The 27,700-nt window shown below is 41.1% G+C and overlaps 1 protein-coding gene across 2 annotated transcripts in view; it reads right to left on the reverse strand.

Annotated features, from left to right (window-relative positions):
* Nucleotides 1-313: 313 nt before the first annotated feature.
* usp54b (ubiquitin specific peptidase 54b) overlaps nucleotides 314-27,700 on the reverse strand; it is a 111,672-nt gene continuing 84,285 nt past the window's right edge. Inside the window, exons 11-21 of one of the 2 annotated variants that reach the window (XR_009061820.1) lie at nucleotides 26,192-26,374; nucleotides 24,439-24,658; nucleotides 22,871-23,257; nucleotides 22,682-22,809; nucleotides 22,390-22,542; nucleotides 13,098-13,251; nucleotides 7,712-8,361; nucleotides 5,744-5,871; nucleotides 5,523-5,660; nucleotides 5,285-5,431; nucleotides 314-1,752 (exon numbers count right to left, since the gene is read on the reverse strand). Coding sequence is in view for 1 of the 2 variants with exons in the window: in XM_057827086.1 (XP_057683069.1) it covers nucleotides 1,666-1,752; nucleotides 5,523-5,660; nucleotides 5,744-5,871; nucleotides 7,712-8,361; nucleotides 13,098-13,251; nucleotides 22,390-22,542; nucleotides 22,682-22,809; nucleotides 22,871-23,257; nucleotides 24,439-24,658; nucleotides 26,192-26,374 (2,228 nt within the window). In the remaining variant the exon portion in view is untranslated. The remainder of the gene's footprint in view (nucleotides 1,753-5,284; nucleotides 5,432-5,522; nucleotides 5,661-5,743; nucleotides 5,872-7,711; nucleotides 8,362-13,097; nucleotides 13,252-22,389; nucleotides 22,543-22,681; nucleotides 22,810-22,870; nucleotides 23,258-24,438; nucleotides 24,659-26,191; nucleotides 26,375-27,700) is intronic. The other variant, XM_057827086.1, reaches the window with a different exon arrangement.

Here is a 27,700-nt window from a genome sequence, read left to right on the forward strand (position 1 = left end):
GCTTTTGCCTTTAAGTACTGTGCTAAGTGATCATCACACACTAAATGTAACTCGTAGCATTAGCAAAGCATTCACGTTCACATTAGGCCAATGCAACGGCGAGCCGAGCTTCCTCCAGATCTCTCGGACAAACTTTTTTCTTTTTACATAAAGTTTGTGGCGTCCAGGTGGGTATAATTAATTGAAAATACTGTACTGTTTTCCTGCTGAGTGTGTATTATCAGAAAGTTGGCATTGTCCTTGTAGACGCTCCAATATGTTCTCGTCTGTCAATGTGCATTCAAAATAGTTGGAAACCCTTATTTATTTTTGGTTTTTTTTTTTTTTTTTTTTTTTTTTTACTGATGAAAACATTTTTAGTCAACGTTGACAAAAACTAGACAAAGACAAACACATTTTGAGATGACTAAAATATGACTAAGACTAATAAGTATTGTCGTTCAAAAGACTTAGACCAAGACGAAAATTAAAAGCGCTGCCAAAAACACTGATTTGACGTCGATCGCCTTTAATGGCGTGCTATGAGTGAAATACCGGGGGGGGGGGGGGGGTCAACTTTAAAGTGTATTTCTGTCTTTATCTATTAACATTGTGTTAATTTATAAATTCATTTCTAAATATAAAAAAAGGTTTAAGGTTTTTTTAAAATGGCCCAACAATAGTCATTTGCCCGATAACGAGTTTAAGTGTCAAACTTTTGAATATCTCTCCACTGTAGTGACCACTGTCCCTGAAAGGGTTACATTGTGGCATGTCTGTTTTCAATTGATTTTTATAGTTTATAGGTAACATTCACAATAGAAGACATTTTGAAATAATCTTGATACTTTTTTTTTCGATTACTGAAAAAAACCTGATATTTGAACAAGGGAGTGTCGACTTTTTACATCCACTGTACGTAATCCTCGATAACATGTTTGTAACCTTATCCAAAATCATGTTTGACCGACATACGTAATCCTATCAAGTTAGACGTAGCTAACCCCTAAGTCATTGGAAGGAAATATAATAAAAATAAAAGAAAACAAAAAAATCCAAAAAGGTGCCAGGAAGTGAAAGAAGTTTTAACGGCGGAGGCGCTTTTCTTGTTCAATCTCCCGGTAGAAATGGGAGAACTGTCATTCAGGTAGGTGAGCTGGGGGGGAAAAGTCGAGAGGAGGAGGAGGGCGGGGAGCAAAAAACATCCAGCCTCGACACTTGTGAAGTGTACCCCCACTTCTATATTGAATATTCATTAACATTCCTTAAGGTCTTATTTGTTAACATACAGAGTTCATACATGTTCTGTACACGGCCTCGGGCAAAAAAAAAAAAAAAAAAAAGAAAAGAAAATATGGCTGTTTATCAGAGAAACAGTTCCGCTGCTACGTGTGTGCGTCCGCCAGGAAATGCCCGTGGAGAAAGAGGAGGAGGCGTGGCTACTCGGAGCGTCCTTGCGCCATCCCAAAAAGTGTCGCAAGGGGAGCAACAGCAAAAGGGGGGTTTGAGGTTTTGGGGGTCAAGAGTGACTGCATAGACAGAATAGTGGGGTGAGGGATGGGGGCCGAAGCAGGGAGGCTCTACGTTGCGCTGCGGGTGTGTTTGTGTGCGTGTTTGCATGTGAGCTGCTTTCCGAGGGTAGGATCTGTTCTATTCAGGCCCGCCGAGGCAAACTCATCCGTGAGCTCAGTGAGGCCGAGAGGGACCCTTGTCGGAGGACACCTTAACCCCTGTCAGACACAGCCAGAAACTCCCGGCGCTACCTGTCAGCTCCTAAAAACACAAACAGGAGTGCCATATTAATGTATGCCCAAATATGGAAGGTATGACATCATCTTGAGTGAATACCCTCATTAAACACGTTAGCTGGGTTCCTACAGTACATCCATCCATCCATCCATTTTCCATGCCGCTTTTCCAGTACTTTTTAAAACTACTCGGAATTTAACGACGATTCCAGGTAAATTTTAAAGCCAACCACGCAAAAAATTATACATATATACTGTAAATAGTGGTACCTCAACATACGATCGCTTCGACATACGATCCTTTCGACATCTGACATAAAATTTTTCTCGACGTATGATGACATGCATGAAATACAACGATTTATAATGGCGTCGCAATTGTTTTCCAGTAAGACGGAGGCAGAGCAGATTTTCTTGTGAAAGCCATCAACATGGGTCCCGAGAAGGTTAGTGCAGGTGGTGAATAAAGGAAAAAGGTTGCGCTTACGATTGAAATTATGAAGGAGATGACAGAAAAAAAATGAGCATGGTGCGCGTGTCCGTGAACTGGGTCGACAATACGGCCAAAATATGTCTATGATCTCGAGGACAGCTCATATTGTTTATTACTGTAACATCGGCAAGGAAGTCGCCAGCTTCGTCAGGTTTGTAGTAATTTATTTCAGAATTTGTGCAACACAACACGGCTTCTGTCCACCATAGCTGGCGCCAACAACACCAGAACATGAAAAGAGGAAAAAGAATTCCCACTCTTCCGAATCTCTCTCTCTCTCTTGCTAGTCACACGGTGCGTTCAGGAACAGCATGCAAAACACAACCGCCACATTAGAAACCAATTTGTTAATTATTATTGTTATATTATTTTTATTATTACGATTTTTATTTATAATTCCTAGAATTTCAGAAAATTTCTTGGGCACGAGTTCAACGATAATCCCTTTATTCATTCTTGACTCATCAGGAACACAAACATGGACAAAAAAAAAACCAGACAAATACACATAAAAATCCTAAAACATTACAACCACCTTCTGCATGTTTCACTTACTGGCGGCGGTAGTTAAAAAAATTGAATAAATTCAATGCCTTATTAAGGCACTTTAGCAAGAAGATTACATTTAAGTTTAAGACCCTGCAGAAACACTGATTAGGTTCTTTTATCAATTATATCAAGAAGTGATAGAGCCAAAAGTTGGAAATTTGTACCATATATTTTTAACATAAAAAGTCTATTTAAGGTAGTCTCCGGGTTACAAATGAATTCCGTTCCTACGCTGGCAACGTAACCTGAATTTCCGCCTAAGTCGGAATCAACCCTTTAAGTACACAAAATAACTATTCAAAAGCATGTAAATCTTTGTACTGTCCTCGCCAAAACGTTGAACCTAAGTCATAGCTAGACAGCGAGCTAAGCTCTGAAATGACGATGTCAGACGTCTGTGTGGTTTGCACTTTATTCAGCTGCTCATGACATCTACACTTGCAGAATGACACTAAAAAATGAATGTTTGATCTTCAATAACAGCAATTCTAAATTGCATTTTCTAACTAGCTGCTGATACAGCAATAAGAATCCACACGAAAGATTAGCATGTATGAGTGTCCGCACATCATTAAAAACGATCACATCAACTCACCCCAAGTATTCGACCACAATTGAAAACACACAATAAACAGTACAAAAGGTGTTATATACAGGTGTTGCCTCTGTGGATGCTTCACATGCAACAAACGTGCGCGCAGGCTTGCAGCCCTTTCCCCTTGTTCGTGGGGGCAAATGGCTCTTTCTCGTGTGTGTACATGCGCTCTTCTTCGTGTGTGCAAATTTGAGGTGTGCCATCTTAGGCGCCCCACGATTCGATTCGATTCGATTACGATTCAGGGGGCTACGATTCGATTCTTGAACGATGATTACGACGATGATCGACGATGATCACGGTTATCACGATTATCGATGCATCGTACATTACTAATTAATATAGTAGACAAACAAATTTTTGTCCATTATTTATTTAAAATATCCTGATGATTCAACAGGAATGATGGAAACATGCCCAAACAACAAAACCTGCTCTTAAGCTGCTTTTTTATTTATGTATTTTGACAAGAAAGTGCAAAAACATTAACCATTTTTAAGGGCGTACTTATTTCACGCAACAATACAATAAAATTTACACAGATGGAATCAATTCCACATTTTCTGGAAACAAAGTGTCTTTAGAAATAAGCCTTCTTTTAACCAATATACTTTGTTTTCACAGATTTCTGTACTATTTCACATGTTTGTAGTGTTACCGCTGTACTTAATTAATCATGGTTACACGTTCTGCATATGAAATACACGTTAGCGAATTAGCTAATTAGCTTAGCGCTCGGCGCTAACTGTTAACACCTCAAAAAAAAAACAACAATAAAGGCTAAACAATACAAGAGGGTTCGTGTACTCACCTCTTGTAGACGCACACGGGTGTTAGCAACACTCTCAGGATATTTTTCAAATGACATGACTTCAAACTACAGCTGGACATCTGAAAGACGAGGAGCAACAACTATCTCTCTTCCCCTCTTGCTCTAAAAAATAACGTGCGCACAGAAGCGCGCTTCTGTGACTGCCTGTCTGATACACAAATTTATTTACAGTATGTCTTTTGATAAAGAGTAAATCTCTCACTCAGTTACAGTCAGCACCCATTATAACGTGTGTGCGTCCTTTAAAGGTGTCCGGGCGGCAGATGTGTCTTGAATTTCGTTCCGCTAGGAGCGGCTTTCATAAAGTTACAAGGGAAAATCATCGTTTTTGAGCCTTTATGAATGGTAATCGAATCGTCACGTGTCGAACCGCGATGCATGTAAGAATTGATTTTTTGGAACTCCTCGAGTGCAAATAAGTTCTTTTTTGTGTGTACTCGCGTTTGGAGGTACTGCCTGTTCTGCACTTCCTGCGCCAAAATAAAAGCATGCATCACAAAACAAAAGTCAACATTATTAAAATTAAAATAAGGAATAACGACTGGAGACTCCAGCGTCGTAAAGTCAAAATCACGAAAGTCGGGTACGTCGTAACCCAGGGACTACCTTTATCTGCAAAAAAAAAAAAAAAAAAAAAAAAAAAATCTTTTGCCAATCAAGTTGTGCATATTTGATTAAAAAACACATATACCTAAACATCTAGAATCAAGTCATATATTTTTTAGAATTATTTAGAAGTTCGAGAAAAAAAACAAAATATTTGGGAGTAAGAAAGTAGTTGATTGTGAGACAAAAGTCATATAAAATATTTGCATATTTAATTTTCTTTTTCATTCTCTTGGGGGGACAGACGAATACCCTGTGGAAAATGTTCATTGGTGGTTTACCTCTGTGTAATTCAACAACTGTTTAGGATTTCAATGAGCATCATTTATTCACATTTCTGCTCCTTTTCCCCTTCAAATGTAATACTGTATATTTTTTAGATGAATATTTTCCATATCATCCTAATTTGTCTAATCAGTGTATCATTACATAGAATTCATATCGTTTAGCATCTGAGAGGGGCAACACACTGTGATGTTTACCTGTGAAAGCAGAGGAAGAAGGTGGTGATGACTAAGTGTTGGTGATGGAGAGGATGGAGGAGGTGATAGTGTTGGAATAGCTACAGGGACTCAGGACAAAGGAAGTAAGCAATGGGAGGAGGAGGCACTGACATCAGCCTGCTTGGACTTGGAGACGAGACGGAGAGAGAAGAAGACAGCGAGGGGAGAGATTGAGACGAAGCTGTGTGTTGCCATGATGAAGCGGAGGCAGACTCACAAAGCTGCGGGTGGCAGTCAGGCGGGCGTGCCGCGGGGTCACCACTACCGTGCCGCTCAAGCTACGTCCCATTCGCCTCGGATGGTCTCCTTCGCTTTCTGGCCCTGCCCCCAATCGCAGACCCTGCAACATCATTGGCTGCAAAAGCAGCGCAAAGAAGGCCATGGGAGTCACATGGATGGAAATGGTGACTAAAACAGAAAATTAGTAGGAGTGTTAACCTTGTTGAGGTAGGTGGGGGTGCTGGCGCCGTCCGGCCCAAACACACTCCTCTCCATGTCTGCGTTGGGGGTTCTGGAGCGAGCCTGCCCTCCCACCCTAGAGATGAGCCGCTCTGACGGGCTGCAGCCTACGCAGTAAGAACAGCCTTTAAATCATGCTGACTTAATCGCGGACTTATTGTTGCTTGAAGGTTCCGAGTTAGCCAGTAGACGCCGTGCTTGTTATGTCTCTGTGCTGATGAGACTTTTAGGACGTTAGCCCAGCGGTTGAAGTTCATTTTTAAGTTGTTTCTATCTATTGTGACGGTCAGAAACATTATATGCTCTTTAACTAAATGGTAGAAGACGAATAAATTTACTATCGCCTTGTTGCTATATTCAATTAAAAAGGCCCAGATTTTACACTACGTACATTTGTAAGCAAATTAAGACATGATGATCATTAGGGATGGGAATTGATATAATTCTTACGATTCCGATTCCATTATTGATATTGCTTAACGATTCGATTCTTTATCGATTCTCTTACCGATTCTAATTTGGGGAAAAAGAAGAACAAACGCTTTGATTGGCATCGAGTTTGTTTAATCAGACGTCACAACCTTACAAACTTACAACGAGGTCAAAAGAGGCCCAAGGTCTCAATGTTAACTGTGGAAATAAGTGGCAAATACACAAGAATGTGTAACATTTTACTGAAACATTTTTCTAATAGAAATTAAAAAATAAAATTAAAAAAAAGGTATATATTGGCATATAGGTCGTTGTTCTGCCTTTGGCAATATGTGTTAAAGTGTATTATTTACCATTATATTGAAATGCATGCCTTTTAGTTTTTAGTGTGCTTTCACGCTCAAGTGGGAGCGCCCCTGCGCTTCCTCACGTGAAGAAGAGCGCGCTTACACGCGAAGAAGACGTGCAGGTACAAAGCATCCAAGTGAGTGAGCGAGTTAGTGAGAGATGGAAACACTGCTACAACTCTGCGTTCTTTGTTAATGTTTGTAAAATATCTACAGAGGCAACGTCTGTATGTATCATCTTTTGTGTTGTTGCTGTGTGTTTCCACTCGCGATCGTACACTTAAATCCAGTTGTGTAGTGGTTTGAATGATGTGCTAATGCTAGCGAACGCATGCTAACCGATTGTGTTATTACTGTATTAGCAGCTAATCATCGCTGATTTACGTTGATGCGAACCTGTTTGTTATTGGGGACGAAATTGATTTGTTTCGTTTCTATTTTTAGTTTCACTCTTCAAGTGATGGTGTCATAACAACGGCTGAATAAAGTCAGCATATTATACCAACTTCTTCTGCATTGTCATTTTGGAGTTTAGCTCGCTGTATAGCCAGGACTGAGCCTTAGCGTCTCGGTGAGCACAGTACAGTCGTATTCCCTCCCGATGCAGTTATCTCCACCTTGCAATGACTGCAAGTCGCTTTGTTGTAATTTTTCCTCGTGAAGTGAAGACACACTTTCCAGTGTTTGAACCTACGTGCTGTCGTTGTTATGTTTACGGCTGCAATGCTCGTGCTAAACCATTGTAACCTTTAATTTTTACCCTCTTTCCTGGTGAAGTGTAACCAAACTTTGGAGCGAGTGGTTCTTGGCGCCATGCTAGTTTGATGTGTCTGGAAAACAAGACACGTCACGTCACGTGATGACGCAGTACACGTCTTTAGGAATTGTTAAATGGATCATTAAGGCTTTTTCTTTGTGAAATCGAGGCCTCGAAACACTAGGAATCGGTTCGGAATTGGAATCGGAGTTCGATTCCCATCCCTAATGATCAATCACTTTGTCTCATTTTCTTATGTAAAATACGGTCTTTGGCTGGATAAATGTTGGGAGACCTTGCTATAGACTGGATTTTATTCTTTAAATGTGCATTTCTTTCCAAAAATAAGGACGATTTTATTTGGCACTAAAGCTTTTGAATGGTAGTGGAAGTGAGTGTCTCTGTGTGTACCTGTCCTGCCAGCCTGCAGGCTAGCCTGGTAAAGGGAGTCAAGCTCTGTTAGTTCAGGTTCCTCGTGGTCACAGCTGTTGGGGAGTCCTTTTTTGCCCCGAACGGAGTGCCGACCGGGCCCGGGTGCTTGCGACGGGATAGCAGCGTAGCGGTCCGGAGGGGTGTCGTAGGTCGTCACCATAGCGTCGGGGCGATCTAAACTCCACGAGGACCAGTGGCGGGCAGCGCAGTCTGACGGCGGCTGAGGTTGAGGGGCAGAGGTTGAACTGGGCTGAGGGGGCTGCCAGAGAGGTGTGATTGGTTTCGTGACGGGGGGCGGGGGAGGAGGGGGGAGTGTGACGGGCGCCTCCCAAAAGCGGAGCGGGAGCGACGGCAGGGAAATAGCCAAGTGCCTTCCCAATGGTCTGACGCTCACCCCCCCGGCCTGCAGCAACTCACACAGCCTCACCCCTCCGCCGACGTCACTAGAGGGGGCACACGGATGGGCGATACTGAGGGTGAGCGTCGGGCGGGGAGGAACCACTGGCAGGCGATAGGGTGGAGGCGGAGGGGGTGGGTCCTTGCCCGAAGCTGCGTCTTTATTGGGCGCCTGGTCCTCTTCCTCCTTTTGATTAGTCATCAGCAGTACTTGGACCGGGCCAGGCTGTTCACTGGAGGGAGGGACACACACAAAAAAAAATTGTAGTGACGTCAGGTGCTTTTTGGGAAGGTCACAACAAGCGCACGACAGGGTAAAAAAAGGCCCACAATACACACACGCACAAACCCCAAGACACACACACACACCGCCTGGTTAAGTATTACAGGGATTCTCAAACTTTTTAGGTCCAGGATTATGGATAATACCTAATAACATAATAACTAATAGAAAGGACTGAATTAACCATTATGTACGTCATGATTAATTCACAGTGTAGCTCTTTCTGGTGTGTGCACCTTAACCACTAGTGGGCAGTGTAGTCAAGGACATACATTTCTACATGAAGATGGTCACAACTAATCAGATAAATGAATATCAGAGGATAAAAAATATATGCTTCTATTTTTATGTTGTCTGTCAACATGTGTTGCTGCATCATTTGTATTCAGATCTTTTTCAGACAGATGCTATTGTTTACACCATCTGTGGCATGATAAAACGTGTGTGCATTCCTAAAAAATGGATAATTATTGGCATAATGCCCTTGCATTGCAAAAAAGCTATGTTGCCCAATTTTGCAGAATCCCAGGGTTTCAGGGACCCTAGTTTGAGAACCACTGTTGTACTGGATGGGATTTTACAGCAGGGCACAAGCATCGCTCACACACTTCCTGAAGCCAGCATATCATGCGCGTTGATCAGACTTTCCAAAGAGTGCGTAGCGTCGTACGTCAACGCCACAGAAAGTAATTTGCCCTCAGCAGGCCGCCGTATCACTTTATTGATTTACATGCAGGCAAATGATGTATGCATGACATTAGCGGATCCTATTTGCGTGTCCTATCAGTGTGTGGGTGTGTTTATGTGTGTGTCTGCAACAGCACCCGTCCGCCCTGCATCAACTCCTTTCAGCCTTAGTAATTACCCAGCAGGCTTTGCAGCAGCGGGCTATAAATCAGATGGTAGTGTTGATCAATAGAAAAGAGGTGGGATGTAAAATGAAAAAAAAAAAGAGGTACTGAGCACTAATCGTTCTCCTCCTCTTCCCCTCTGCGAACAGTTTGGTTTGACCAGTAAATGAGTAGCTTTAATAGGCTGAGGAAACTATATAGTAAAACACTTAAGCCTTCACTTATGAGGCCGTAGAAACACATGATTTATGAAGGGCAGTCAGGATAGGGAATTAAATGAAATATAATTAAAAGCAAATGGTCAAGTTAACCTAATGTACCAAAAACACATTTTGAGTCCTACTTCAATGACAAACAAAAATAATTAACTTTCTCAATGTTTTAATTTATAGGGGAAAAATGGTAATTTTAAACATTTGATTTGTAAAATGCTTCTTTTGCTTCAGTTTTACATATGAAAGTGTGCTGTCCGGTAAAAATCAAGTTACCCCAAAATATTTTGAAAAGTTTCTGTGGAATTTCCAATTTTTGTAACAGGTAACCCTTGAGCTGCCACTGACGGTGATAGACGTCCAATTCATTTTACCTTGGGCCCACCCAACCAAAATGGATTGGATGTCTATTTCCATCAATAGTGAGTTCTTAATGTAATTTTGTTCTCCTACTACCACAACACATACTCTATAATCAGAGGTGGGTAGAGTAACCAAAAAATATACTCAAGTAAGAGTGGCGTTACTTATAAATAATATTACACACGTAAAAGTAGTCATCCAAAAATGTACTCAAGTACAAGTAAAAAAGTATTCGTTGAAAAGAACACTCAAGTGAGGAGTAGCATTGTGAATAACTGATACCTGTCAACCCGAGGCCGTTGGCAATCTTACAAATAGTGACGTATGCCCTTACAAATTGGTGACTAATCTTACAACGTTGTGTATAACGTGAAATAAGAAACAAAAATAAAACTCAATTTTCAAAATAATATGAATTTATTCGTAATATTGTAGCGTATAACCTGGTGCAATCAAAGAACAATATCTTCAGCTACATGATTACTAAAATTTAACAGTGACTTTTGTTATAATTGTATGTAGCACTTTTGGCAATGTCTATCATGTCTTGATGGCTGCACATCATGGCACTTCAGCTCGCAATTCAGTTTGACTTGAAGGTAGTTCGTTAATATGTCCACTTGTGAATTAAAAAGGTCAAGTGAGAAATTAACTTACCGATGCAATCTTTGAGTCAGGGAACATTTCTTTTGCTAATTCTGAGAAGTGATCAGCAATAGTTGCGGGAAATTGTGTTCGGCAACAAATTGGCAGAATAAAATCATTCATTCCATTAAAAAAACAAACAAAAAAAAAACATAGTAACCTTTGCTATGTTTGGAAATTGTTTAATGTTGTGATTCAACTGTTAAAGTTGTTAAAATTGCTACCGATTTTGCATTAGTTCCCTTCTGTCTACTTTCGACATGTTAAAGTTTTAAAACTGTTTCATCATTCAAAGATTGATTCAAGTCAAGATTTTGCCGATTTAGGAGTATTTTAGATAAGTTACTTAAGTTCGCTAGGAAGGTTCTCTCCAACAGAGCCTTTTCTGAGAGGTCTACTGCTCCAAAATGGCGGCTGTTTATTAACGCCGCCGTCTGTCATTTCGCATGTAGTTCTGTAAGCATGTGATATCTAGGCGTAGATTGTAGGCTGTCGGCTACAGTCAGGAAATATTGGAGTCACCTAGCCTAGCATCGCGTTTGCTACAACAAACACACTCTCAGTGTCTCTGACTTTTCTCGCGTCATTCAACCAATGTAGTAACGCATCGTAACGCACATTGTCTCGTTGCTGAAACGGTGACCAAATCTGAACGGAGAAAAAAAAACGTAATGCACGAAAAACGTACAGATTTTGAACGTACGACGTACACATTTAAAAATCAGTGCTCATTTGTACAAATTACGCCGAAACCGTACAACTTGACAGGTATGGTAACTGGTTACAATGCCTGATTTAAAAAAAAATAATAATAATGGTGTATTTTTTTCCTCAGCACAACATCTATATGAACTGTTATTTGTATACTGTACTATACGAACCTATTACATGACCATATTACCGTAATTTCCCGAATATAACGCACACTTTTTTTTTCCCTAAAATCAACTTGTAAAATCATGGTGCGCATTATAAACGGGTACATGGATGGAGACAGAAATATATATATACTACATATGTATATATATATACACATATCTATATATATATATAAACCGAATTTTTTTTTTTTTTTTGACACGGCCACGTTGTGTTGAAGAAACATATGCGGCGATCCGTTGCCGACCATTACGGTACGTGACGTCACCATTTTGTTTCGGTAATACTTCACTCTTATCGGCCAAATGATTTTGTCTGTGTTAAATTCTGCTTTTTCCATTCTTCAGTTTAGTTTCTTGAACTAATTTGAGTCAACGTTTATTGCAGCTCCGCAACTCGGACCATAACAAACGTAACAACAGACTTCCTGTGTGTGTCCCTCAACTATATCTGTCCCTCGGGAAACTCAAACCCAAATAACAATAGTTCTATTGTTACTGTCGTGTTGACAGCGATGAGCGCTCACGGATTTCCGACTTACGTTCTCACTTTTATTTTACCGTATCAATCCATGGAAGAAACATTTATTCATCATGATGAAACGAGCAAGTTATACAGCAGCCTTTAAAAGAAAAGTCATCTGTTTTGATTTCTCCTAGATTCTGGTAAGTTGGAGAAGTTGTCACATCATATTATTACCGTAAATATTGTCAGTTTATGGTAATATTTTGAACTACCAATGTGCTATGCTTGTGCTGTGTTTCACCAGTCAGTAAAATGACATTTCTGTATCTGTACACGAGCTCTTTTTTCTTGTATTCTTCTATTTATTGGTGCTAAAATTAGGGTGCGCGTTATAAACGGGTACAATAATTTTCCCTAGATTTTACAAGTAAATTTGGGGTGCGCATTATACACGGGTGCACCATATATTCGGGAAATTACGGTAGTCCAAAAAGATGACACAAAAATCATTGAATTCAGATCAGAACAACACTAAAACGTCACATGCTCAAAAAGCATGAGTGTCCACTATTGGAGAAAAAACATTGTTACCTCCGATTAGTATAATGGAGTCATGTGGTTATTATTGTGACATTTAATTGGTGAAACTGAGACAGCCACTGTCGGCATCTCTTGTAAAAATAAAGTCAATATGTAGAATAATAAGAAAAATGTAATGACTCTAGTGTAGCCCAAAGAAGCGGAGTAAGAGTAGTGTTTCTTCTTCATAAATATTCTCAAGTAAAAGTAAACAGCATTGCATAGTAAAAATAGTGTAAGAAGTACATTTTTCTCAAAAAATTACTCGGGTAAATGTAACAGAGTAAATGTAACGCGTCACTAGTACCCAACTCTTTCTGTGATACACATATACCTAGAGTGGCAATGAATGAGTTAAAAAGACAACTGTAGTGTAGTCAAAGCAATCTTGAATTTGATACCTTTAGGGTCTCTCCAGGCTGACACGGCGTAACCCTCAAGCATTAGAGCAAAACACACAACACGACACAAAAAAAGTACGACTGCCATCGCACGACAAAACAGAGTGCTACGAAGAGGAAGCGGTGAAGCACACAAAAACACACGACTCTCCTTCCGAGCCCAGCCAAGCAAGGCACGCACACAGCGGGATGTGCACAACAACAAACGACACACACGCAAACAGACAAGTCCAGCAGGGTCGTGATGGGAGGCAGGTGGGTCTTTGTGGGTCACGTTGGTGGTGTGTATACCTGTGAGGACCCTGGGGGCGAGGGGCGCTTCCTGACTCCCGTTGCTGCATTTCCTGTTCCTGCCTGCCTCTTAGCAGGCCAGCAGCGTTCCTCATGCACGCGGCTACGGCCGAGCCGCTAGGAGCGCTAGCCTCATGCAGGGGTCTGAGCACAGCTGAACCCACCGAAGAATCGGGTAGGGGGGGACAAGAGGACAGAGTGATGAGGAAAATAGAAGAAGAGGATGGAAAAAAGAGAAGACAGTGGTTATGTTGCTGTGTGAAGAAGGGGCATGCAGAGTGCACCTCTGCAAAGGGGTTGGACAGAGGCAATGTGTGGTACGGGGGGCAGTGCTGTTCTTTAATGTAAACAACAGTCTTAATAATGAAAACTACCTGTAAAATAATGTTACAATTGTTTACCGTATTTTCCGCACTATAAGGTGTATCGAAGTATAAGGCACACCTTCTATTTTAAAACTGTTTTCATATATAGGGCGAACTGCATTAAAAGGCACAGTTGTAGTAGAAGTAGCAGTGGTTGGTGTTGCCTCATGCAACCACTGGATAGAGCATGATTAACCTACATTGATCCATATTATTGAAGGCTTTTAGGTGCACCTAGGCATGTGCCGGTATGAGATTCCGACGGTATGATAAGCTCAAGCAAAAATATCACGGTTGCAAATACAGCTCTAAAATGTATTTTCCATTGAACAGGATTTTTATTTTTCAAAACATATTAGCAAATTGGAACATAAGTATAACGTTAAGTAAGAATAAATTAAATATATATATATTTTTTAAATAAGATTAAATTAAATGCAATTCTTTACATGAGCCTGAACCCACAGCCACAGCTTAACATTATTATCATGTGAACAAAAATAATTGAATTTGTCATAAAAAGTACCTGTGTATGACTCATATCATGCTTACATTATACACACACTCTCTTTTTGAACCAAGACAGTTCCCAGAGAGAAAAAAAACAAATGTTTAACCACCGCTAGACACACTCAATTTAGTTAACTCATGTACCTGGTGGGAAACATTCATGATAGTGTTTACTAACCTTTCATTTTGTATGAATGTGAAATCATATTGGCGGTATTGCCTCCTCAGCATCCACCCTCCACAAACATGTTTTACTGGTCGGTTGGCCCTCCTCCTCTAAGCCGCGGCCGTCTGTAACTTTTCTCTAGCCGAAGTATTCGCATACAAGTGATTTAGTTTTTTTCGTTGGGGGAAAAAAGTTCAGGAGTTTCACCTCCTCCAGCCATCGTGTAGCACAGCTGACTCACTGACACTGAGCAACAACCAGTGGGGGAGGGTTGAGCCTTGCAGCTGCAAGCGAAGGATTTCTCCCTGCATATTTGGGACAAATAGCTAAATAGCTAATACCTTAGGGACAGTATGATGGAAAATCTTTGCAGTTCTGAAACCGTGATGTTTTCAAACCACAGTATACCTTGAAACCTGTTATCGGCACATGTCTAGGTGTGCCTTGTAGTGCGTTAGATGTGGTAATTAAAATTTGTATTATATTTGAATTAATTTGTCTCAGTACTTGAATGTATTAGCATGGGTTAATGGTTTACCATAATAACAACAACATAAACAATTTTACGTAAACTTTGATGAATGTTATCGTAAAAACAAGATCAAAATGAACTACGACCTCACGGCTGCCTTTACTGGCTCGCTCAGAATCTACATGCAACAATAAATCTGGAATTATTTAATCCCCAGTAATTAATCGGCAAATTTTTACAAATAGCGCTCCGAGGATCGATGTGTATACATCGCTAGTATATGCCTATCAAATTTCATTCTGATCTGTCTACGAGTAAGAGAGTAGCACTTTTAGTTGGCATCCTAGCTAAGAAAATGATGATGAAGAAAAAGTAACTGAGAACTTGAGACCTCCCTCCAGGCAGTCTAGGAAATGTTAACTTTAAGAGGATCGATGTATAGACAAGTACATCCCTTGAATATAGCTATCAAATTTCATTCTGATCAGTCTACGAGTAAGAGAGTGGCAATTTTACTTAGCATCCTAGCAAATGATGATGAAGAAAAAGAAAGTACCTGAGAACTTAAGACCTCCTTCCGGGCAGTATAAGAAATGGAGTTCCATTTATTAAAATGGCAATTAATACACATCTGTTCGTAACATCAAATGTGGTACCTATCTTTATTTAGTAAGGGTGTAACTGTACATGTAATAGTATTTAACCGTTTTGGTACATGGTGCTTGGTTTGGAACGGACGCGTACCGAACGAGTTTCTGACGTAATATAACCATTACTTTTCGAGGCTGTCAGTCGATCGGGTTACAGTTTCTTTGTGTAGATTATATTTACTCCGTCTTCTCTACTATAATGAGGACCACCACGGTAGGACAATACAACCCAGAAACGTCAATGGCGTGACAAAGTGGCCGCCGCGAGAACGCAGTGAAACGCGGGCGTTAGAGTCAATCAGCCAATGCACACCAGTCGCAGTGCGGCCACGCGATAGATGCGGCTCAACACGACACACGCGAAAGGAACGGCAGAGATTATTATTTGACGCAAGACGCGGCCCTCCTGCGTCAATACTACTACCGGTAGCTAGGATCGGACCGGTAGTCACTCTTGTAAAAATGTGGTGGATCCGGTGGATTTTCAAACTAATATGCAATCGTAACCTATTTTTTTTGAGTCCATCAGATCTCTTGAGTGGTAGATCGGGGTACAGTTGACTCGTCTTTGTTGATTTACTGCTGTCTTCTCTGCTATGATAATAACCAACACGGCCCCGTGTTCAATACAAAACCCTCCTACCACAACAAAACAAGTAGGAACAAATATTCACATAGGAACTAAAGTTATACAACATAAAATATACAATATAAATGAATACAACATCAAATTTGTAAAATATAAACTCATAATAAAATAAATAATAGCCCATTTAAATAAAATAAATTGAAATGAGCTAAAACACCTGTAATTAAATAATAAATAATAATAATACACAGATCCTGGTTACACAATTAAATTTATGAATTTCGGTGTGGCGCTTTAACTTGAGAAAATCCACCAATAAAGCTTTTGAAAACCGTTCATAAGAAGAAAAAAAATGTTTCATTGAGGCATTTCATTTGTAAAATACATGTTAAAATCTTTGTCATTGGGATTGCTTTTCTCTTTAGCACAGGACTTCTTTTTTATTCTTTCTTTCAGGAAAAAAAGCTGACCCAATACGTGGGGTATTGTTGTTGGATTATCTTTAAATACCCGCTACTTTTTGAGCAGAATTATAGCTTTGTATAGGCTAATGTTCCATTGTTGAAAGCACAAAAGTGTGTAATAAACAACTAACACATTTATATTTAGCATTTTGTTTTCTTACTGTACCGAAAATGAACCGAACCGTGACCTCAAAACCGAGGTACGTACCGAACCGAGATTTTTGTGTACCGTTACACCCCTATTATTTAGTCATTATTGACAATAGCTTAGTAGGTACACCTGCACATATCTTTTAGCACCTGAAAAGTGTTTTTTTTCTTTATTTCTCACATTTTTTTTCTTTGCTGTCTTTGTCAGGACAGAAGTACACTGTACGGATGTAACGAATGAGCGAGTCGCGAGCGGTAATGCATCAACATGTAAACTGCGACGAGTAAGTCAAAAATTCAAGGTCAGGAGCGTGTTCTTGCGTTTTTCCTCCAGATAGTTCTGAAAGGCCTTGAACGCATCGATACGAATGTTGCACACCGCAGCAAATACTTATATAAGCACGCCGATAGTGAAGCCATCTGTCCACTCGCTTGTCGTCCTCACACTTCATCAAGGTTGCTTGTGCTCGCAGCAGTGTGAGTGTGTACGTGCGTTTCAGTTTCATCAACACACTAAAGCACACACACACACAAAGGAGGGCAGCCAGGACACAAATCTAATAATCCAGCGTACAGATTTACTTAGTGCTGAGCCCGGGGGGAAAAAACCTTCACACCTGCAGTTCAGAGAAGGCACACAGACACAAAAAAACAAACACACAAATACATGTTGTTGTCTTCCTGGATACTGCTTTCAGTAAATTCTTTACATATAGGCCATGAACACGAAAATACACATTCCTTGTCTTTTGTCACTATGAGAACCGTAGGCCAACAAATATATATTAATAGGGCTTTGAGTCATTGAGAGGACCACTTCTGTCAAATTCTCTGCTATAGCCAACACATGACTGCTGGCCAAAAGTATTGGCACCCCTACAATTCTATCAGATAATGCTCGATTTCTCCCAGAAAATGGTTGCAATTACAAATGCTTTGGTAGTAATATCTTCATTGATTTTGCTTGCAATAAAAAACACAAAAGAGTATGGGGGGAAAAATCATTATAATTTTACACAAAACTCCAGAAATGGGCCGGACAAAAGTATTGGCACCCTTTGAAAAATCATGTGATGCTTCTCTAATTTATGTAATTAACAGCACCTGTTACTTACCTGTGGCACATGACAGGTGGCGGCAATAACTAAATCACAGTTGCAGCCAGTTAAAATGGATTAAAGTTGACTCAACCTGTGTCCTTGTGTGTACCACATCGACCATGGAGAAAAGAAAGAAGACTAAAGAACTGTCTGAGGACTTGAGAAGCAAAATTGTGAGAAAGCACGGGCAATCTCAAGGCTACGAGTCCGTCTCCAAAGACCTGAATGTTCCTGTGTCTACCGTGCGCAGTGTCATCAATAAGTGTAAAGCCCATGGCACTGTGGCTAACCTCCCTAGATGTGGACGGAAAGGAAAAATTGACGAGAGATTTCAACGAAAGATTGCGTGGATGGTGGATTACAAACCTCAACTAACATCCATACAAGTTCAAGCTGTCCTGCAGTCCGAGGATACAACAGTGTCAACCCGTACTATCCGACAGTGTCTGAATGAAAGAGAGTCTATGGTAGGATACCCAGGAAGACCCCACTTCTGACCCAGAGATATAAAAAAGCCAGGCTAGAGTTTGACAAAACTTACCAGAGAAAGCCAAAACATTTTGGAAGAATTTTCTCTGGTCAGATGGGAAAAAAGTAGAGCATCAACATAAGAGTTTACAGGGGAAAAAAACGAGGCCTTCAAAAAAAAAGAACACGGTCCCCACAGTCAAACATGGCGGAGGTTCCCTGATGTTTTGAGGTTGCTTTGCTCCCTCTGGCACTGGACTGCTTGACCGTGTGCATGGCATTATGAAGTCTGAAGACTACCAACAAATTTTGCAGCATTATGTTCGGCCCAGTGTGAGAAAGCTGGGTCTCCCTCAGAGGTCATGGGTCTTCCAGCAGGACAGTGACTGAAAACTCACTTAAAAAAGCACTACAAAATGGTTTGAGAGAAAGCACTGGAGACTTCTAAAGTGGCCAGCAATGAGTCCAGACCTGAATCCCATAGAACACCTGTGGAAAGATCTGACTATGGCAGTTTGGAAAAGGCACCCTTCAAATCTCAGACCTGGAGCAGTTGCCCAAAGAAGAATGGTCTAAAATTCCAGAAGAGCATTGTAAGAAACTCATTGATGGATGCCGGAAGCGGTTGTTCGCAGTTATTTTGTCTAAAGGTTGTGCTACCAAGTATTAGGCTGAGGGTGCCAATACTTTTGTCTGGCCCATTTTTGGAGTTTTGTGTAAAATGATAATGATTTAATTTTTTTCCCATTCTCTTTTGTGTTTTTTCATTTCAAGCAAAATAAATGAAGATATTACTACCAAAGCATTTGTAATTGCAATTATTTTTTTGGGAGAAATTGAGCATTATCTGACAGAATTGCAGGGTTGCCAATACCTTTGGCCAGCGGTGTATGTTTATCTCTCTGTGGATAAAAAGACTTATGAGAGGACCACAACTTTTGACTTTTCTCTGGGTCATAAAAACAACAACTTTTTACACCATGATCTGAAAAAAATGCACGTTTACGTTTGTGTTGCTGTGTTTGACAATGTCTTTGCTCAGAGCTACAAACACACTCATACAAACTGTGGTGACATCTTGTGAAGTGTTTTCTAGGCCTGTCGCGATAACAAATATTACTAGGTGATGTATTGCCTAATAAATTATAGCTGATATGTTATATTATTGTATTTTTATTTTTTATTTTTTTAAACAAATTCAGCCGCTAATGTAGTGACAATACACCCTAATAAATAAGCCATTCAAATGCAATAGATAGTTATTCTTAAGTAAAGCAAACTATAGTAAAATTAAGATTAAAAAAAAAAAGAAACACACACAATGCATAACGAGTCATCTGAAAGCTAGCTAAGTGCAGAATATGAAATAGGTGCGAAACCCAACGCCCTTTTGTTCTCTGCCAATTAGAGCCCATCAGAAGTGTTTGTTTGACTGTAATGTTCTGCAAAGTGCGCATGTCAGCAAATTTGAAGCCAAATGATTCATTGCCAATCATATTTTTCATAATGGCTCTCATTTCAAAGCTATTATTCGTGTAGAATTTACATGTTGAATATGACATGCTTTTATTTTGAAATGCTCACCGGAAGTATGCTCCCTAAGCCGCTAACCATAAACTTTACACTCTGTAAAGAAACTTTTCTTCATGCATGTAGTGTCAGTAATAGATTTTTTTCTTTTTTTCTCATCGTTTGCGACTGCTGTAAACCAACGAGTTTTCATGTTTGAAGTGACACCTTTTGATCGCAAGTTTTGGGTAAGACTGCCAATGTTTTATAGCAGGCTAAAGTGGTTAGTTCATTGTTTTTCCATTAGCCTCAATGTAGCAACATTTTACAATGTTTATTATTAGGGATGTAACGGTACACAAAAATCTCGGTTCGGTACGTACCTCGGATTTGAGGTCACGGTTCGGTTCATTTTCGGTACAGTAAAAAAACAAAATGCAATATATAAATGTGCTAGTTGTTTATTACACACTTTTGTGCTTTCAACAATAGGAACATTAGCCTATACAAAGCTAGAATTCTGCTCAAAAAGTAGTGGGTATTTAAAGATAATCCAACAACAATTTGCCTTTCAGACCCCGCGTATTGGTCAGCTTTCTTTCTGAAAGAAAGAAAAAAGTCCTGTGCTAAAGAGAAAAGCAATCCCAATGACAAAGATTTTAACATGTATTTTACAAATCAAATGCCTCGATGAAACATTTTTTTTTCTTCTGAACGGTTTTCAAAAGCTTTATTGGAGAATTTTCTCAAGTTAAAGCGCCACACAGAAATTAATCAATTTAATTGTGTAAGCAGGATGTGTGTATTATTCTTATTATTTAATTGCAGGTGTTTTAGCTCTTTTTTTTTTATTTAAATGGGCTATTATTTATTTTATTATGTGTTTATATTTTACAAATGTGATGTATTAACTTATATTGTATGTTGTATAACTTTAGTTCCTATGTGAATATTAGTTCCTACTTGTTTAGTTGTGGTAGGAGTGTTTTGTATTGAACACGGGGCCTTGTTGGTTATTATTATAGCAGAGAAGACAGCAGTAAATCAACAAAGAAAAGTCAACTGTGCCCCGATCTACCACTCAAGAGATCTGATGGACTTAGAAAGTAGGTTACGATTGCATATTAGTTTGAAAATCGACTGGATCCACCGTATTATTACACAAGTGACTTCCGGCCCGATCCTAGCTAGTAGTATTGACGCAGGAGGGCCGCGTCTCGCGTCAAATAATAAACTCTGCCGTTCTTTTCGCGTGCGTCGCGTTGAGCCGTTTCTAGGACGCATCTAACACGCGGCCGCACTGCGACTGGTGTGCATTGGCTGATTGACTCTAACGCCCGCGTTTCACTTCTCGCGGCGGCCACGTTGTCGCACCGTTGACGTTTCTATACTGCCCTACCGTGTTGGTCCTCATTATAGTAGAGAAGACGGAGTAAATGTAATCTACACAAAGAAACTTTAACCCGATCGACTCACAGCCTCGAAAAGTAAGAGTTATATTACGTCAGAAACTCGTTCGGTACGCGTCCGTTCCGAACCGACTACCACGTACCGAAACGATTCAATACTATTACATTTACCGTTACACCCTTATTTAATATAGATGTTTCCTTATTATGTATGTCTGAACTTAAATTCTACGGTGTGTTGATGACCAGTCTGTGAAAGAAACTGGAGTCTCATATGCAATCAACATAGACGTGTGCCGAGTGCATGCAGCACACGCAAATACACGCATGCACGCGGTGCTACATCGTAGCTGGGAAAGTTACCGACCTTTTTATTTACCGTGCGATAAATTGACTTATTGCATATCGCGACAGGCTTAGTATTTTCTGAATGCCATCAGCATACACACATACATGTCTTTATGTGCCCTCTAAAGTCACCTTTTTCACCATCCTTGCTATGGGCCACAACACTAACATGTACTTGTATTTACATCTATGAGGGGATCGCGTATTGTCATGTCTTTGCTGTGTGGGGACTCCATTGTGCAACTTCTCTGCCAACACCACTTCCCCTATGACTAAAATTAATGATCACTACCACTTTTCACTTCCAGACAGACAGACATGGACACACACACACCAATCCATGACACGTATACGTACGAAATGTGCACAACAAGATGGACGACATACATTTCCTAGCCACTTCGATTCTAGTCATGGCAAGTTTTTCCACGATTACTTTGCTAATTAATTCATGCAACTCACATCCTTTTTAATGAATCCCTGCAAATGTAATGCGAGAGTGCTGCCTGCTATTTATTATTCAAACATTTCAAAAGCAGTACTCAAGGAATGATTCCATATTCCCTTATATGTTTAAAGTGTTGGTGTTACTTTTTTGTGCAGTTATTGCTATTTTTATATTGAAAATTCACTACATATAGCAATATCGTTTATAGAGTATATGAAATATTTAGGAGGCGTGCAAGTTGTTCATAAATAGGTGCTGAGTCAGTACATTTTGAACTTTTTAAATGATCCGTCCACGTTCCTCCAAACCATTTGCACCCTAAATCCGCATTTTGCGCATGTCCCGCCAAAACTCACACCACAAAAATCTATGTGTCACAGAGGTTGGCAGATGTGTGTTTGTTATGGTCACAAAAAAAGCTGTGCGGTGGAGGGGGTTACCAAATGGAGAGTCAGACAAGCAGATGGGCGGGAGGACAAGAGAGGAGGTCAGACAGAGACATTTACATATGCGAGTGACCTCACAGACAGACCACACACATCCTAGCTTGTGACACCACAAAAGCCAAAATTTATCAGAATTATCCGACTAGCAGTGTGACTACTATTACAACCCGCGGACATAAATGGTGGAGTTGGTCTTACCCTGGTGCTGGAGCTGATCCAGGTCCATGTATTTGCTGGGTTTTGGGTTGAAGCCCATGGCTGCCTCCTGTTCCGCCTCCTTGCGCTTCTGCTGCTCCTGTTGGCGGGCTCTTCTGGCCACCTCCTCCTGAAGCTCGTCCAGCTCGCTGCGCCCTGGGACCAACCAAATTGGCACCAAGACATTTCATTAGAATCTTGCAGTGCTGGGAGGCACACTCACTGTAAGTCATTAATTTAAAGGTTTGAACAGCTCTTTTAATTGAATTGAATACAAGACTGGTCTGAGAATTACCGGTGTTGGTTGCGCCAGACCATACGGGTGAGGGCAGCTCTTGAAGGATAGCTCCAGTGCTTTTTGACTTGGGCACCGAGCGCCATGACGGTCCGGACATCAGCGTCCGTTTGTGTTGGCCCACCTCCCTAACGTGACCAGAAAATTATGTCAATTGAGTTGTTCAAAAGGTTGACAGTTGTTCCCTACCTGTCAGGGCTACTGCTGTTCCTCTCGCTGCTTTCATAGCCACTCTCCATTCTTTGAATCAGACGAGGCTGGTGCTCGACCCCCCTCAGAGGTGGAGGCGGAGGGGGGCCCATCGTCCGTACCAGAGATCTGGGCTGGACGGTCGGGCTGAATCTTGCCCCCGACTCTGCGACCTCCCTACCCACTGATGGTTGAGCGCTTCGTGGTGTAGGCGTGGTGGGTCGAACGCTGGGTAACGGCGGCTGAGGTGGCGGTGGGTGAGAGGGTCCAGGGAGTGTGTGGTAGCCCTGAGAGCAGATCCGCTGGCTGTGGCCCGAGAAGATGCTGTCGATGTTCAGGGCTTCTCTCCGGGGTCTCCAGGTGGGCCGGTAGCAACCACCAGAGGAACTACACCACAAATACAGGGATTTTTATTTTGGAAATATGTATAAATCGTCTGGAAAACCTGGCCCATTCAAGTTACTACTTCTCGGGTCTTGCTTTTGCTTTTTTCTTGTACGCCGAATTACTTGTCAACTTCAAGTAAAGTAAGCCTGGTAATTTAAGACTTAGGGCGCTTTCACATTAAGCCAAGAGGACCAGGACCGGATTGGAAAGCTACCTTGCACCAATATTTGGAAATTACTTGTTGAAAGGCGCTAAACGAACTTTCCGAGTAGCATCACGTGGAAGAAAGGCGCACTCATTGATTGCACCAATTTAGAAAAAGGAAATACTTCCCCCTGGGGATGAGGGAGCGTAAAGCGTCACAGCAGCTGCATGCAATCTTGCATAAGTGCACCCTGCTTCGCTTGTGCGCTTAAAAACGGACCAAGAACCACGATTTTTGAACGGACCAGAGTTCTTTTGCTTGGTCCGAATTCGAGTTCGGATGCGCGTTCACATTTACAAAAAGAAGCGTACTATTTGAGAAAAAGAACTCTGGTCCGTTTAAAAAGGACCCAAACAGTGCTAGTATGAAAGTGCCCTTACTCAAGTAATACACTACAGTGTGACTAACTTCTCCTAGTTCTAAGTGGTGTTGCACTGATACTGCACTAGAATGATGTCATTGGTATCGGCAAGTACTAAGAAGTAAATTGCCAATGCTGTGCAATATGTACTTTTCGAGATCTAGTTTCCAACTGTCGTCATCCTACCCAAGATGGCTCCAGCTACACGTGCCACAGTGAAAAAAGAGAGCTTGTCGCCCTTCCAAAGCTGATGATAGACAGACATCCAATCGTGGGGCAACCAATCATCTTTTCCAGTGATTTTTTTTTTTAAATGTTCATTTCAATGAATGTTTGTTCATTTGCTGCCAACCCTCCTGCTTCAAATGGAATTGGACATTTGGCGCCGTCAATGGCAGACAATGAGTTAAGCAGTGTCTGACCAAGCCATAATAGTAATTACTTTACATTAAAGTGAGTATGCAGTAATTTAGTATTAAAAGATTTTTTCTTTCAAAAATGTCATATCAGCACAGTATCGGCATTGGCTGATACCCCACAGCCGAGTGTTGGATTCGGTATGGGGAACCCCAAAAAAATGGTGTCAGTGCCACACAAGTTTTAGGACTGTCATACCTGGACTTGCTCTCGCTGCTGGTGCTCTCATCCTCCCAGTGAGGCCCCCCGACCCCGCTCTCGCAACCCCCCACTCCTGAAGAGGAGGAGGACGAGAGGGGCCGAGAGGAGGACGAGGAGGAGGTGAGCGGCCGGCGGGATGAGAGCAGGAAGACGGCCGTCTCCTTATACTCCTGCAGGGGGGGAGAGGCAGGCCGGGGAGGACCCTCCACTGCTGACTCTGGAGGGAAGAAGTACTCTAACTGTAGTTGTATAATTGTTCATAGATTATACAGCAGTTATCCAAGCTGTTCGAGGGAAATGCTCCTTTGTTCTTGTGTCATGAATAATTTTTAGCATAATTCTGAGAGAAATAGGACAAACAAATACAAATTCTGCCAAAAAAACCTTTCTGTGAACTGTGAAAGTATATGAAATGGTTTCTATGGTTCTAAGCAACTCTTAACATTGGAAGCCAAGAAAGCAGTATTTCATTCATTCATTCATTTTCCATGCCGCTTTTTCCTCACGAGGGTCGCGGAGGTGCTGGAGCCCATCCCAGCTACCTATGGGCAGTAGTTACAAACAACTCTTAACACTGGAAGCCAAGAAAGAAGTATTTCATTATATTGAATTGCCTTCGATGGTTCAAGGCTACTGTTTAAAACAGTTTTTAAACAAGCAGTAAGGTCTTCCTGGTTTTCCCAGGTTACAAATTTTGGTTCTGAGCCTTTCAAAACAAAGGTACGAGTTTGAAAGTAAGGTTTAAATCAGATTTCAGTCATTGATTTCAGTGTTTCAAAAAAGGTTGAAGGGGTTTCAGACAAAGTTGAGGCTTTTTAAATAGGTTTTCGGCATGACAGTATTTGGATTTTCAAGTTTGAGTTGGAAATGAGGGATTCCAAACCAGTTTAGGGATTCAAATTAAGTTTTCAAACTTGAGATAAGGTTTCAAACTAGGGTTATGGCTTCACATCAGGTTCTCTAGGTAGAGTCCAGTTCTAGCGATGTGCCATCATCCCTCCTAAAGTGGTGGTCCCCAACCACCAGGCCGCGGACCGGTACCGGTCTGTGGCGCATTTGCTACCGGGCAGCAGAGAAATAAATAATTTATTAAAGACTGCAATCTGGCCTGTGGCTCTTGACACATCAATATCCCTGTCTACTCTACTGACTAATCTGAGTAAAGATTTGTATAGATCGCCATCTAGTGGATGGCCGCAATTACTAGGGTGTTTGCACATTTATAGCAGCCCAGCGCCAGTCATTGTAAACAGTAACTTTAGCTGCTGTTGGCTGTTTGCTTCAGGCGGCGACGTCTTCGGACAACTTTTTTATGGGGAAAAGGCCACCTGCTGAGCAGAGGAGTCTACCACCTAGTCCAATCTACATAATATGTGGCTAAAAGCTAGCAAACGAGGCAAGAAAAGCAAATGCACTGAGAGCATCATACCTCATGTCTGTCTACTAAGCTAAGAAACTTTCACGCGAAGAAGCTTTCACGATTGGATAAGAACTCATTATGCCTGCGACCATGGATATTTGCCGACAAGTTTTAGAAGAGGCCGCTGTTAAAAAAAGGTTGATTCAGTGTATGGTGAGTGACATTTTCCCTGCACTTAATATCGGTTTTTAGCTTCAATGTGTTATTTCATATTTACTGTCATTTTCTGCCACATATTGCCAGTCCGTGAAAAAAGGCCCACATTACACGTGTCCGTGGTGCAAAAAAGGGGAACACTGCCCTAAAGCTCAGCGAAGAATGAAGCAATACCTCCCGCGTCGACAGCGTGCGATGACGTTCCAAGATCGTAGTTGCAGACCACTGTGGTCTGAGAGTCACTGGACAGATGACTGCCTGTGGACTGGTGCAGCGGTCGGCTGCGGCAGGCACGGTGGCTGGAGCTGTCCGTCGATGAGTCCGTGCGCGTGTCACTGGAAATGGACGGCTCCCGGCCTAAAGAGAGACCTAAAGCGGTTAATCCCGGGCTTTCATATGTTTAGGACAAATGATGCCGGAGAGGATTAAGAGGTCAGAGGTCGAGCTCCGGATGATTGACACAAGGGCGTAATCCAGGAATGGGCAACCGTTTGGGACTCAAGGGCGGCTTTGAAAACCGCAGAGACAGGCCATTCGAAAATTAGGTGTGAGAAAATTTCAGTTGTCTATTCAGTCTGTTTTCATTTGGGTCATGAGAGAGTTCGGACATATACTAGCTGACCTGGGCTCAGAAGCGGCACACCAGAATGGCTACCAGTCATTCATGGTACACAGACAATCACCAATAATACATGAGAAAAATCTCACTCAAAATACACACTCCAAACAAAAAGCATATAGAATGGGACTTTGGGATATGGGTGCCTTAAAGGCACCCGCAGATAGAAAGACTTGTAGTTGCTTAAAAGATATACTGTATGTTGTTATGAGTTAAAATAATTTGATATTGAAACCTCTCTTGATGTTTTCGTTTTCATACAATTTGTAAAATTAGTTTAAGTAGTAGGTCGCCATTGTTGTTGACGTCGCAGGGTGGTGACGTCACATGGTTACGCTTGTGGGCTACCTGAGTATAACTCTAGCGACATGTCATCTGTTGAACCCTTTTAATTTGAACCCGAGAGGAACATTAATGAGCATGACAGCACTGTCAATATTTCACAAAACGAGCAGCAAGAGCAAAACGAACAGGACAGACGGGATGAGACTAGAGTAGGGGAAAACACTGTGCCACACCGACGAAACGTCCTAAAAGAGGCAAATTTGACACCCAAAGTACTACCGTGTGCTTTCAGCTAGGTTTGTTTAGATGCATACTGACAGAACATACTAAAGATGCCTTAAAAAAAATACTTAAACGTAGTAATATCAAATAAGGGTGGTTTAAATATACTACGTTACTAATGTGGTCAACAGATCAACAATCTGCTTTAAAGTTACCACAAAAAAACACAATGCTTAAAATTATGAGAGGGAAACACATGCAAAAAGTATTTTGAGGCAATGAAAAGGTAATAAAAGACTTCATAAAAACACATATGGTAAGTACTCGCCACTTTTAATCAATGAGTGCATAATTGCAGTAACTAGGGTTGTTCCAATCATGTTTTTTTGCTCCCGATCCAATCCCGATCGTTTTAGTTTGAGTATCTGCCGATTCTGATATTTCCCGATCCGATTGCTTTTTTTTGCTCCCGATTCAATTCCAAACATTCCCGATAATTTTTCCCGATCATATACATTTTGGCAATGCATTAAGAAAAAAAATGAATAAAACTCGGA

This window comes from Corythoichthys intestinalis, chromosome 21 (assembly GCF_030265065.1).
Source record: "Corythoichthys intestinalis isolate RoL2023-P3 chromosome 21, ASM3026506v1, whole genome shotgun sequence".
In the NCBI taxonomy this organism is placed as follows: Eukaryota; Metazoa; Chordata; class Actinopteri; order Syngnathiformes; family Syngnathidae; genus Corythoichthys; species Corythoichthys intestinalis.